General features: G+C 30.5%; 1 protein-coding gene across 19 annotated transcripts in view; it reads left to right on the forward strand.

The window, feature by feature from the left end:
* Nucleotides 1-11,840, forward strand: part of LOC142319620 (abl interactor 2-like) — a 57,705-nt gene extending 45,865 nt beyond the window's left edge. For 14 of the 19 annotated variants that reach the window (XR_012755219.1, XR_012755222.1, XR_012755220.1 and 11 more), the window contains one exon: nt 559-966. Coding sequence is in view for 4 of the 19 variants with exons in the window: in XM_075357112.1 (XP_075213227.1) it covers nt 559-579 (21 nt within the window). In the remaining 15 variants the exon portion in view is untranslated. Of the gene's footprint in view, nt 1-558; nt 967-11,305 lie in introns of those variants that run through there. The other 5 variants (XM_075357110.1, XM_075357105.1, XM_075357106.1 and 2 more) reach the window with 2 other exon arrangements.
* The last annotated feature ends 3,102 nt before the right edge of the window (nt 11,841-14,942 follow it).

Genomic DNA, 14,942 nt, shown 5'->3' on the forward strand with positions numbered 1-14,942 from the left:
TTTTTTTCTCTTTTATTACCTCAGTTAATGATTGTAATCATTTTTCTAGTCATATGAAATGCATAACACTTTTTTTAGGTCTTCATTTAAGAGCATTAGTGAAATGTCATGCAGCATTAAAACTAAAGAAGGTAAATGTATGCTTAATAGGCTGATTTGATATGCTATATAAGACTAGACTACCTGTAGGAGTAAGTTTTTCTCCCTATTTTGAACTCAAATTTTTACAAGTGCAATCAAATATTTACAACCTTCAGAGCAATGTATACATCTACTTTTTAATAACTCATTCTCTAATTCTCTACTAAAATTCAAAATTTCCTTCACCCATCTAAAAATTAAAAAACACCTTTTGTTTTCAATTCTTCCACAATTAAACTATTAAGTTTTAGTTAAGAATTCCATTAGTACAAAAAACATTGATAATATGTAACACCAGTCCCCGTTTGATATTTATTCATCAAACGGGGACTGCCACATCAGCAAGTTTTCTTTTATTTCTCAATGACTTTAAATTGGAAGTGAAATTCAAAAATTTAAGTGTAACTTTTATTTTAGGCGATACCAGACTGGGCTTAAAAGATGGATCGATGCCTTAATGGGTAAAACTGAACTACTTTATAAATTACACGTAATATTTCCCACATCTGCTGAAATTTACAGTAAAAAACAAAGAAGAAAGGTAATCCATCTTAATACATAAAAATGTCTATTTATTTGTTTTGTCTACTTGTAGAAATGTTTGTCAAATTAAAGGAATAAATCATAAAAAATTATTTTCTTAAATAGCTTTATAAATAACCAGCTTTTATTTTTGTGTATAACTTATATATAAATAATATATTATTAATTATTCTTATAATTATTGTTTTATTAAGTAATCTTTTATTATTTATTATTGTTTTATTTTTATTTATATTTCTTAATATTTAGTCTGTGATATGATAAAATATGTTATTAATGCCATTTGTTGTTTTATTATGTCTTTACCACTTTAGTTCTCTATTAATTCTTACAACAGAATATTTATTTAGTAGTAAATTAAATGGTTATTGAAATAAATCTGAATATAGAAAACGAGATGTTAAAAAAATAAGTCTTCTAAAGAAACATAAGATTTTTTAAATTCTACTGTAATTTAAAGATGGATATTTTAGTGGGTAAATTGGTCAATTTATCTTGGCGAAGACTTTAATCTTATCAAATTGTTTATAGCATCTGACTTTATTTTGGGAATGTTTTTAACTACAGATTTTATTGACAATCCATATTATTTGCATTGGCGCAGATAATATGGATTTTGAACACTTCCCTGCAAACTACATTGGTGGTTTTACATTCAGGTGCAAAAATGACCACAGACAATCTCAAACATGCCTCCTAAAACTGTCCATGAGCGTTAAAATAGTTCACTAAAATAATATATAAGACACCATAATTTATTGTTAAGAAACTGCGTAAAGTTCATCTTAGGATAAACTTCAAAAATTAATGCAAAAATCTATCCAACTGTAGTCAACTCGCATAAATCTCCATAAGTATAAAGTTTTACTGTGTCATCAAAATACATCAATACACCCATAGTTTCCACCATTACTGTCGGTACATTATAGAGGATTCGATCCAGTAATTATTTATTTGTTAGCACACTTCATACGCAGTACTTGCGTGCAAAAATTCGTACAATAGCAGCTGAAAAGACACGCTCCCATTGCCTACAACTTTAGGAATTTGTGGGTATTACAAGGTGCTACCCAAAAGTTCGGGCAACACGAATGAAGACTAATAATGACTTTAAGCATTATTAGTCTGTAATTATAATTATTACAAACTAATGTCCGTAATAATTATTCTGGGGGATAATGACCCCCTCCCCGGAAAGCATCATGTCCACAGATTGATTAGAGACGATATTGTCGATAGTAATAGTGATATCTCAGGGAATGAAAGTGAATCTGATAATGTGGGTTTCCTAACGGAGAATATACCATGGCAAACTCTATCGATTTGTGCACACCAGAAAATAGTTTGCAAACCCTCGGTGTTTTTGGTTTTTAATAATGATCTAAGAACACTTTCTAATCAGTTTAATCATCTTCCTGTGGAAGAGGCCAGTGAGCAAACTAATCGGTAGGAGAAGGTTAAACCTTCACCAATTGTATTGTGTAGTGTCACTGACGCATGGAAACATTATGAATTGTTAAAAACAATCGTGACCAAATCCGAGTACAGTATGTGTGTAATTTATAAAAAAACAACTGAGAATAATGCTTATACAAGGATTATTCAATCCCTCGGAGAACGCAACCTTATAGGACATGCTTTTACCAGAAAAGACGAGAGGTCGTTCTGGATAGTACTACAGAATTTACACTTCTTGAGTCCAGTCCATGTGATCAAGGAGGGAATTGAAGATCAAGCCCAGATGGTTTGAAGCATCAACACCGCCATTGAATTACAAAGGAACAGATACTAATTTTTTTTATTTACCTAAAATTTCAAATTTGTAAAAAAAAATGTTCAGTTTGAGATATATTGACAACTGCAGTGCTAGGTTTGAAGAACCTAGGTGCCCTGGGATAACCTACCGGGTTGGTTTAGTGGTGAAAACGTCTTCCAAAATCAGCAGATTAGGAAGTCAAGAATTCCAGTGTTCAAGTCCTAGTGAAGGCAATTACTTTTATAGGGATTTGAATACTAGATCGCGGACACCGGTGTTCTTGGTGGTTGGGTTTCAATTAACCACACATCTTAGAAATGATCAAACTGATACTGTACAAGACTACACTCATACATACCAGAACGGTAATTCCCGGAGGCTAAACAGGAAAAAAGAGGTCTCCTGGGATTGACCAATTTGTGTGATGTCAGCATTATGGAGAGAATAAAAATAATTGTTCTAGATCAGCTTTTCTCAACCTGGAGGTCACGAGATTAGTCTACAACTTTACATGTAAACAGTAATGAAATCATTTTATGAGAAAGAAAAATCCTTTATTGTAAACATTTTATTTACATTTATAAGTACTTGTGTAAAAATAATAAATTAATGAATGGTCACATTTGTTTTTCATTGACACAATGGAGAAACTTTAAGTGGATCTATGATAGAAACAAACAAAAGCAAATAGTTTTCAAATGATAAAAGACGTTTCCTAACGTCAACGCAAACTTAAGACGAAAAAACCCTTTTTAAAAAGGTAAGACGTGATGAAAGGGATTAATGCTTTCCATATTCACTTTGATGAGCAAGCTAAAACATTTATAAATCTTCAGATGTGAATTAATTGTAGTTGTAACGTTTTATCGGTAGACATTTACATGAACTGGTCGTGAATCTCCAAATGGTAACTTAGCAGTTGTAACAGCTAATAAATAAATTCAGTACCAATCTTCCAGAAATCATTTTTATCTTCTGGGAAACACTCGCCCACTGAATTTTTAGCTCAGGCAAATGCATCTTCATGCTATTCAAACTGTGGTGAATAATATAATGTCTTCTCAGTATAATCAAAATTGTTACTTTGAAGACAAGTAATTCAGACATCAAGCCTCTTAATGAAAGCATGAACTATGTTATTAATAAAATGTCTTTAACACGTCCATGCAAATTCACATTCAAGTCCGTTAAATGTGTAAATACATCAGCTAAGTAGCTAATAGCAACATACTCGTTATTCTGTAAAATATTGAGAATGGCGTTTGTTTATCCTTGAAAAATATTAATTTATTAATATCTTACAAATTCAACAAACGGGTTAACACTTTCCTTCGCGATAACCATATGACTTCTATATTGAAAAGAAGAGATTTTTTTTATTTTCGCCGATTACATAGCATAGTTATCAAACACTTTATTCTGTAACGGTCAACTTTTAATAAAAGTAACCATTTTACAGCGTTAATCTGTTAACAGTTTACAGCAAATAATCTGTTTGAGAATTTCTAGCATATTTTTATGGATAAGAGCATATCTGGGAAGGAAGCAATGCATCCATTCCGCCTTTGATATAAGACGATTTTTAATTTTTTCACTGTGCGTTCCTATTATTACGTTTCCACCATCAGTACAAACTTGCAATACATTATGTCCAGGCTATGTTATAGTTTTTAGTAGTTTCATAAAAAACATCAAAAAGATAATGTCCTGTTACATGACCACATATTGACTAGAAAACAAAATGCTGTATTTATTGGAGTACCCCCCGCACATTTTTTCTGGGAATTGGAGAGAAAAAATAAGGGTGCTGGGCTTACTTGAAACATAGACGTCGCAACAAAACGTTAGTAACAAAAGTTCAGGAAGACCACGATGATGCTCTTCAAAGGCTGCGAGGGGGAGAGTAGGCGTATCGATATCTCGAACACGAAGAATATTCTAAGTCCTCACGGAGACAATTATAAGCGGGATCACTTTTTCAATTTTTTCTAACTTCCTGTGGGTCCCAGGCGTTTCCATTTCTAGGCGTTTCACGTTTTTTTATGGGTGGGGTATGTTGGGACAAGTGTCGGATAGGTCAGAAATGGTGTGAAACGCCTAGAAACCGAAGGTTTGGCCTGACGAAGATTTTTTAGGGGGGGGGGGTTTGTTTGGGGTTTTTTGGATTTGGTATCAGGAGACATGGAAGGCTCGGATCGGTATTGGTCTGGGACGAACAGGAAGTCAGGAAATTTACAAAAAGTGATCCCCTTATAATTGTATTTGTGAAGACTGAATATTTTTCGTGTTCGAGTATCGATACGCCGACTCGCCCCATCGCCCCCAAACGTCCTTGGGGAAGCATCATAGTGGTCTTCTCTGAGATAAACGACTTCTTTTGTTGATGACCCTTAAACAATATAGGATGCTGTAACAAGAAAACATCCAACCAAGTTCAACCAGAGCAATGTAAGCACCCTACCCATTTAATTTCCGAATTTTAACTATCTAAGGGTATTCAATTGTAATACATTACGATAGCCCCCTTAAAACATGCACTATTATTACTATTTACAGAGTACTTTCGGTACTTCCGAAGACGTCTGCAGTAAACACTTGTCGGGCCCACCGACTACGTTGAATATTGCTCTCGTTTATGTTTCTCAACATCAAAATGGAAGCACATTAACACCGGATTTCCCATCGTTCAACTGTGTGTCGAAACTGGCAGCGCTTGTAGCAACGTTGAACGTCTTCAAATTCTTTGCCCTTATACGAAGAAAATTCAGTAAACAACCTGCCCCCAGATATTCAATAAAAAGAACTTCAGTCAAATTGTACTGGAAGACAAATAATTTTTGGTAAACATGTGTTCTGCAGAAATTCATTTTTATTATCTATATATCAGTGTTTGTTTAACTTTTTTATAAGCGGAACCCTTTTTAATGCCCACCTTTTTTGCGGAACCCCCTAGTTTGCTTCAATAGTATGGTTTTAATGCGATTTTTTATAAATGGATTATTTGCAAAAACAATGAGAAAATTATTTTGAACAATATTTATTTGCTTCAAATAATAATTTTAACATTAATCCAAAAATTCTTAAAATATCTAAAAAATAAGTTATTTAATCAGAATTTGAATTTTAATGAAATGAGTGGTACTGCATTTTATTATCGCAGATATACTTAATATTAGGTTTTATAAATGAAAGTTGAATTCTCATGTCAGGTTTGGCATTCATTCTGTGGCGATATTTATTTTTTGTCGACACAAGCTGAGAACCTCGTTTTGCACATATATATAATTGCAAATGGTAAAAGTGGCAACATGGCCTTTTTTGACAAATGAGGATATTCATCTTTGAATATCAACTGCACCAGAATTCTATATCATTAATTAAAATTTTTCTTGCAATATTGACTCAGAGGTCATTTCAATAAAAGTTTTGTACTCTTCTGCTGACATAGTTGTTGAAGGTTTTGCATTGACAATAAACCACAATGAATTTTGATATTTAATGAAGCTTTAAAAAGTATTTTTCATTTGAAAAATACTTTTTAAAGCTTCACTCAAACCTTTCAGGTTCCGAATAATTTCTTTAATATATGTTTCTTCTATTTGAACACCTTCTTCTGAAAAACTTTTTATTGTTGGGAAGCAATAAAAATTGTTGGAGCTCACACAAATTGTCCAAAATTCAATCTTTTTTTTAAAAGCAAGAATCTTTTCGTGGGTAGTAACTTCATTTACTTGTTTTCCCTGAACGATTAAATAAAGTTCATCAATTTTTGTAAAAATATCACTTAAATAGGCAATTTTAAACAGCCAATTTCTATCAAATAATTGATTTTTCAATTCAAAATTGTGGTCTAAATAAAGGCAAGCACCTTTAGCTCAAAAATACGGGTTAGTATCTTTTCTCGAGATAACCATCTTTTAGTTGTAAAAGAAGAGATGAAAGTACACTTCCCATATCCTACATAGTATTTTGAATAAACAATTATTTAGTAGCCAAGATTTTATGAAATTAATCATTTTGACCTCATCAAAAGCAATTCTATGACTGGGAGACAATTTTTTTACAACTGCGCTCTTTCGCAACAAGTGTGGAATATTTTAACAAATATGGATCATGCAGTGGCTACTAGAACAGTTCTGGGGATATTTTTAATAAGCTGTACAGCCCCATTAATGATGCCACTCATGGCCTTTTACTCCATAGGTACAGATATCAATACAGTTGTCCCATGGTATTTGATTCTCTTCAAGAAAAGAATTTGAGGAGATCAAATATTTCCACTCCAGTAGTATGTGTGGTAGAGATTTACAGAACAGAAGATCCCCCAATAATGCATTTTCGTGCTCATATCTTACGATTACAATTAAAACTGCGAGTCCAGCTATGTCGGTAGATTCATCCATTTGTAATGAAAATTTGCAAGATTTCAGATGAAAAGTAAGTTCATTCTTTAAAATGGTTGCTAAATCTCTGATGTGCCGAGCTACTGTCATTCAAAATTGGGATCTTAGCAATTTCTTTTGTTGATTTAACATCTGACATACATTTTACTATCTCCATAGCGGAAGGCTTAATAAGATTTTTCGCAATTGAGAAAGCTTCACCGTGTTGAGCTATCCGGTAGCTGACTAAGAAGCCTCAGTTGCTTTTTCATTTACCATTTTCGTAATTCCATAAAACTTTTTAATTTTAAAAGTTCTTCACTTTTTTGAATGAAGAATTCAACATCTTTTTCTTTTAATTCGCTATGAACAGATTTCAAATGCCGACGCATTTTAGCTGGAACTATTTGGGAGAACTTGCTGCATATATACACAATGAGGATTGCCACAAATCCTAAAGACATAACTTACATCATACTTCCTGAGCTTTTTAGTAACTGCCTGGATTGATTACTTGTAGAAGCAATAACTGGCGTAACTTCTTTTGAGGTCATTTTATTTATAGCACTCTCGTTATAACCAACGTTATCTTTAACAAAAGACTTAGTTGTTGAGTCCGAAGTAGAAGAGTCAAGTTCTACAGTAAAACGCTATAGTGACCTCCTTTCCATCTTGTAACAAAATGTTGAAAATGATTTTAAAGCAAAAAATTGTGTGGCAGGTAGCTTTTAAATCAGAATAAAGTTTATATGGTTACTAACATTGATTATATGATTAACTACGGAATATAAAACACAAACACATTATTAATACAATTTATGGGTTTTAAAACTTCAAAGACAAAACCAATAAAGTTTATCAATAAGTAAATATTTAAAATAAAAAAAATATGACACATCGACAAGTGACTATTTCATTTATTTCGTTATAAATGCAATTGAATTTGACTGGACTTATGACAGATGGCATTAATTAAATTCTTAATTATCATGGGTGAAAACTATTTATTGACAGAAAATGAAATCATTTCATCATCTTTAGCTCTGTTACACTAACTATACTTTATCAATGAAAACATTACCTGAACTCCATTGTTGGCGATAGTGTTTTCATTTTGAGGTTGTGTCAAACGCAAAGACGATATTGTGATTGTTTTTGCAGTGCTTATGGTTTTATTCATTTATTTTCACAACCATGCTAATGATTGCATATCAAAATCACAGATGGGTAAGTTAATGTATACATACTTGCGTGAACACGTTAATATATTTATGGATACACCTATTGATTTTAAAGATTACTGTGTAAATTACCATATTTAAATAATGTCCACAATAATGCAGGCAATGGTCATTTGGGATTCTATTTTTTAATTTCAGGGGGGGTTAATTTTTATAGTTTTGTTTTGAATGTTAAGAAAAAAAGCAAGTAAGTTTCACGGGACCCCAGGGTTGTGTGGAACACAGTTTAAGAAACACTGATCTATATAATTCTAGGGAGATCCCCTACACAGAAGAGAATTAAAACAAACTAAATTTATTTAATACTAATTTCAACTTGTCATGTTGATATCATAAACACTTAAAACGACTTATTTCTCACCTTCAATACTTCTCTAAACAGAAACAGACTGACTTCAAATCAGCATGCTGGCTATAAGAAAACAAAACCACTCTCAATATAACAAAAAGGAAAAATTACATTTTGATGAAAATAATGTTGAGAAACAATAAATACAAACTGCTACCAAGCATAAGCTGGCTCTTTGAGATCCTGATAAGATAGTAAACTACCCTGATCTACTCATCAAAACAGATTGTTTTTCTCATCTTCCATCCAAGGTTATAATTTTCATTATCAATTCTGCAAATGAATTTCTAATCCTACTAGGTTTTTTACTTTCAGGATAACGGGATTTGATGATTAGTTAGTGCATCATTGTTGTGTGTAGAAGGTAGTTTTTGAGAAATCTGGGGTGAAATACAATAAATAGGTGTAAATATAATATGTATATAAATACATTCTTGCAGAAAATATATGAAACTATTAAAAAAATTTGATAAAGGTAAACAATGAATTATGAAAATATGTTTTCATATCTGTCAGTATTATTATAAAGGAAAATTGACTAACAAACAGAAGTTGATAATTAATTTAATAATAATTTATCTAAAATAATAATTTACATCAGTTTCAGTTTGAAGAAACAAATTAAAACTATCAATTTTAACAGTTTTATTGTTTTTAATTCTCTGATTACAGAAAAACATGCGTACTGTACTTGAAAATTATGATATCTTATTGATTGTGCTATGGTTAGAAAAAAAGAAAACTTTATTATATAAATAAAATTTACATGGAATTTATCTACATTATTAGTGCACATAAATCATTAATTTAAAATATACTAAAATGTTTCATATTAGCTGTGCATAATAAAGGCAAATTTTGAAAACTCTTGCTTACCATGGTTGGATAAAGAATGTTCATTTTTATCTGTTGTATTGAATCAGTTCTCCCAGTTTAGATATATAATTCTGAAATTCTCATTGCTTTTTAATTAGCTCAAATTTATTTTTATATTTATATTTTTATAAAAAGGTACATATGCTTTCTATCATACAGAACGATCAACTCAACACGGCCATCATTGGGGTTACATTTTTTATGAGAAACTTTAAAAGGGGAATCTACCCTAGATTTTTCCTTAAATTAAAAATACAGTATTATTATTTTTTAAATTAATTTCCAATATGGCTGCCAATCTCATTTTATCAATTTTACCCCATATTTTTATTCTACGTCTGCCTAGAAAATATTACTTCAACACATTTTAATTCTTGGATATTTTCTCTGAACACAGCTGTTATGGGGCAATGGGCTGACAATTGTAAAATTAAATATGGTGGCCATCTACCTATATTATTTTAATTGAAAACCTAATGCATTGGTACCTGGTTGTTAAACATTATTCTCAAAGTTCATAAATTAAGTAAAGTTGAAAATAAAGTAAAGTAAGATTAAAAGAATTTTACCTTGAACCAGTGTTGTTTTAGTTTTATCTATTATGAAGGAAGAATTACAACAGAATTGCAGTGTCAGTTATAACAAATTTTCAAAATTGCCACCATTAGTAAAAATGCAGGCAGTTCCCCTCCTGAAAACATCGTTATCAGCTTTAGAAAATGTGTTGTAATAAATATAGTAAAAAATTTTGACCACCTTAGCTGTTATTTCTTCCACTGAAGTATACAGAGATGTGTACAATTGGTCTTTCATATATCCTCAGAGAATGTAATCTAATGAAAAAAGGTCTGGACTTCTCACTGGCCAAGCAATTATTTTGGAAATAAACTTTTAAAACCTCTTTAACCTCACCGTAGTTGTGTGCTGGAGCTCAGTCTTGTTGGAAATACATTTGCATTCAACAATCTGAAGACAAGTCATTAATAGGTGGCAGTAGAAAGTTTTCCAACAATTGACGCTCGAGAGCGTAGAAAACCAAAGCCAAAATTTGATTATTGATAACGGCGCACTAGCAGTTTATGGAAAATCTCACTTTATTGTGTCCTTCTGTGACAATCAATGCATTTTCTTTTGACATATAATGATGTACAATACTTTATACCAATAAAGTATTTATTAATTTCTTGACAATTCAAACAACCATTGAATAAGGGCAACACTAACCATCAGTGATTGTACTGTTAAATTCGAGAAATCTTTCAACAGTGCAAAAAACATTTGATAATTATTTACCATTAAAATTGCATTTATTAGTTTATTATTGTCAGCCCATAGCTCTGTAACGGCTGCATTTACAGAAAAATACCAAAGAATAAAAATGTTTTAAAATAATATTTCCATCCAAAAATGTAATAAAAACATGGGGTTTACATTAGAAATAATATGGTTTACCACCATACTGGAAAAAGGACAATGATTTCAAAAATGGTAATATTGTATTTTTAATGAAGGGAAAAATCTGGGGAGGTTTCTCATTTAAAGCTTCTCATAAAACTTACAGTTTCTGAGATCCCTACTTTGGCCATCTTGAGTTGATCACTCTGTGTAACAACTATACAGAGATAAAGCAATGTATATAATATTTTTTTTATAAAGGATGGAGGTATATTAACCTTTTGCTTTATATGAGCTGTCCCAGTCTTCTGATGCTGTAAATCACCTGAGTACAAGAAGCACCAGTCCTTCTAATGAAAAAAATCAATGAGTCATTCGTATAACTAAATATCACCTGCATTTCAGTGGTTTGGGATACTGATAGCAAACAGCATATTCCATTCAACGAAACATTGGGAAATCACTTCATCCTTTAGTTTCTCAAGTTAGTTTGATTTGGATTTTAGATTCCTAAGAATAATTAACTGTTACATATTTTATGATACTTAAATTACTCATAAATGTAACTGTTTATACACATTTATTGATGATTAATAAATAAGTAAATAATTATCTGTTTCAGGTTCAATTTATATTTAAAGCTGCTGTTGGTTATGGGTATACCTTGGGCATCACAACCATTAAAATTAATTTTACCCAGCTTAGATCTGCTATGGCAAGCCATATTTTTCTTTAATTTACTCCAAGGTGTACTGATATTTATTATATTTATATGTAAAAAACGAATACTTCATGCTATCAATACTAAGCTATGGCCATCAAAAATTATCTTTACATATAATGAAAGCTCTTCAAAAAAACAGTAAAACCAACAAAACATCAAGTTCAGGAGTCATGCAAAGTCAATATGCAAATAAAACTGATGAAAAGGAACAAAATTATGAAATGATTGAATTAAATATTAAACTGAAGAGTAAATGACATAAACCACAACAGTTTAATGCAGATTATATCTAAAATGACATAAGGTATAATAGGTATACCTTATTAACATAAGGTATATGAGATAAGGATAATTACCATGTATCAAAGACTGTAAAAATATATATATTTTAAATAGAATTTCAAATTATTAAATAAAAATTTGTGAATTTAAATTTATCTATCTTTTTCTCTCAAAAACCTTTTCAGCTAATTATTATCAGTTCTTTTGCCAGAAGATAGCATTGTTGCAAACAGCAGCAATCTTAGAAGATTAGAAAAATGTAATAAAAAAAATACATTGTACTCGGCGTAAGTTGTTTGTTCAACATATTACTTCTGTTAAATATTGTACAGTTGTCAATTTCAAATAACATATTTATAGTAGATTAGATACCTCTATTTTTTATTTCTTATTATTTATAAGAGTGAGTACATCACTCTAATAAAGATTATTTATTTCCGAAATATTTTTTTTCTTGTGGGTTTTGAGTATCGACTTTAGTCATTAGTCCTTTTCACAAACAAAAAAACAAAATTAAAAACTTACAACTCTGATATTAAGAACTATCAACTATTAAAATATTCTTTATACTAAAATAGAAGATCTATCATAATTTTTATTAGCATATTTTAAAAAATCTTTGTAATCATTAGATAAAGATTCCTCAACTTTAACAGTATAATGAAAAAATAAATTTTATGACTAATATAAGTAATACATATTAATTAAATATAAGTAATACATTTATGACTAATATAAGTATTACATATGTTTTCTTACATAATTGTTAATAATAAGGTAGATCTATATTGTTTTTGTAGTTATGGAAGTTTTTCTTATTAATATTTGTGATAATTCTCACTAGAGAACTGCTTCAAAAATTACATTTTTTATAAGTATTTTTGGTGCATGACTATCAACAATATTATTAATATGTAGTTGCAATTCCTAACCAAAAATTTCTATATCTGTGATTAATATCAAATCCCAGTCAGGCATTGCATTTTTCATCTGCTACCAAATTCAATTTCTATGTTTCATGTGCAAACTTCAATATTATGTGGAAATATAAAAACTAAATATTATTTACAATCAAATTCTCATTTAGTAAATTTTGAATGTTACAAAATTAATATTTTTATATCTGGTAAGAATTAATGAGGTATAAATTAAAATTCAAAATCTTAGGTAACATTATCTCTAAGGTAAACGATATTTATCATGATAAAAAATTTCACCATAACCAATATTAACACTAATGTCAGTGAGATTAGAAAAAACAAACTCATGAGAATTACCACGAGAGTTTTAACAAATTAGTTGATTTAAAAAATTACAATTTGTAGAAAAATCTGTAAGGTGAGTAGAAACATATTTTGATAATATTTAGCAAAACCTGGCATTTAAAGTCACCTAATAATAATTTAACAGTGGCTGTCCTATATGTGTATGCTAAGCGAATTACAGATACAATTTATTTTTATTTTATAAATTATACAAAAAATCATAAACATCTTTACTTTGTTGCATTCATTTTTTTACTTTTAATTACAGCAAGTAGATATACTACACCTGGAAGAGGTACACCTCATACACTTGTGTTTAAGTAAATAAACCCGTTAGTGAGACGATAGACACAGAACAATGTAGATAATAACAAGAACACTTGTAACACTAACAATTAATAAAAGAGTAAAGAACTGAAGTAAAATAATAATGATAGCATCGGTGATAATAATTGCAATCTGTCATCCAGTACTCCCCAGTCTAGAACATAGAAGTATTTCAACCTTAATTATCCTCGCCATTGGTATTTAATGCTGTACTATTTCTCAAACTCACGTATTCGTGAATCTCATCGTCCTGCACCATGCCGCTTCTGAAATTGTAACAGTTACCTTGTTTTGGAAGCTTTGTATGAAATTGTTACTTTTGTTGTTGTTCCCACATAATATAGATCAGTTCAAAGGGAAACTTTGTATATCAAAATTTTATTAGACGATGTTAGGGTAAATTTCTCCTCATTAGCCGATTCTATATTTCTTGTTGAGTTGTTTTCTTTTCTCCTTCACATGATATTTCCAGGTCAAACACCAATCTAGGTGTAATCCATGATACCGTACTCGCTCTGATTGTGTGCTCAAATCACCATCCAGATTCGCACTAGGACAGTCACCTCTTCTGAGTGTGATGTGCTTTGATTTATTCTGATTAACTTTCTTTTATTAATTAACATCTTTAGTCATGCACAGATCTAATGTTGATTGCAAACCCTCGAGACTAGTCCAAGGTCTTCATCAACGGCAAGGATAGCTGTGTCATCGGTGAATGAGGCAACAAGCAATTTTCCAGGATTGGAAGTTCTGCAGTGAATATTGAATACAACACAGGACCCACTACTGAGCCTGAACACCCAACCTGATGTAAGAGAATCTTCATAACTTATCAGAATATCTGATCTGTGAGAAATATCTCAAGATAATTTTGTAAGACAAGGTAGATTGAGGAAATTTTAATTTTAATCTATAGAGAGAGCAGGCAACCAGACCTTGTCAAAAGTCTGTTGGATATTTAAGAGGCCACTGAGCAGTATTTTCTTTCTTCTAGGTATTTCTTCATAGACTGACTTCATATTTATGTATATATATATATATACACACACAGTAATAAAATTAACAAGAGGCAAATCCTGTTTGTTACAATATTCAAAAATAATAAATACTTACATGACCCGTATAAAATTCCATCCATTCTTCTACCTTCACAGCGTTTAAATCATTTATTTTAAGTTCATTGATTTTTATTTTAAGATTAATCTGCAGTGAAACTTCATCATTTACTGAGATCTCAGAGAATAAAAATTTAGGGGTAAGTATACCACCATTAAAATTATTTGTGGTAAAACTACTAACATATACAGTTTCATCTTAGTTGTTCAAATACGGCATTTTCAACCTCAGTAATTTTCATCTTCCAGTATATCCGATTAGATATTCCACAAATTTTCACTACATCTTACCTTTGCCTTTGGGAATCAGATCGTTGAATATATACTGTTAATTTTATACATATAATACAACAGGTTTTTGTCATCTCTAGATTTTGAAAGTTATATAGTATAAAATTAATTTACAAAAGGATATATAGCACTGTTACCTATACAGGTTTAATAAGAAATATAAATTTACGTCTTATAACTACTAATAATTCTTAATATTGACTCAAAATATTATGCAAACTCTTGATACAGTTGAATGATTAAGTCACCTTAATT

Source organism: Lycorma delicatula, chromosome 2 (assembly GCF_047948215.1).
Source record: "Lycorma delicatula isolate Av1 chromosome 2, ASM4794821v1, whole genome shotgun sequence".
Lineage (NCBI taxonomy): Eukaryota > Metazoa > Arthropoda > Insecta > Hemiptera > Fulgoridae > Lycorma > Lycorma delicatula.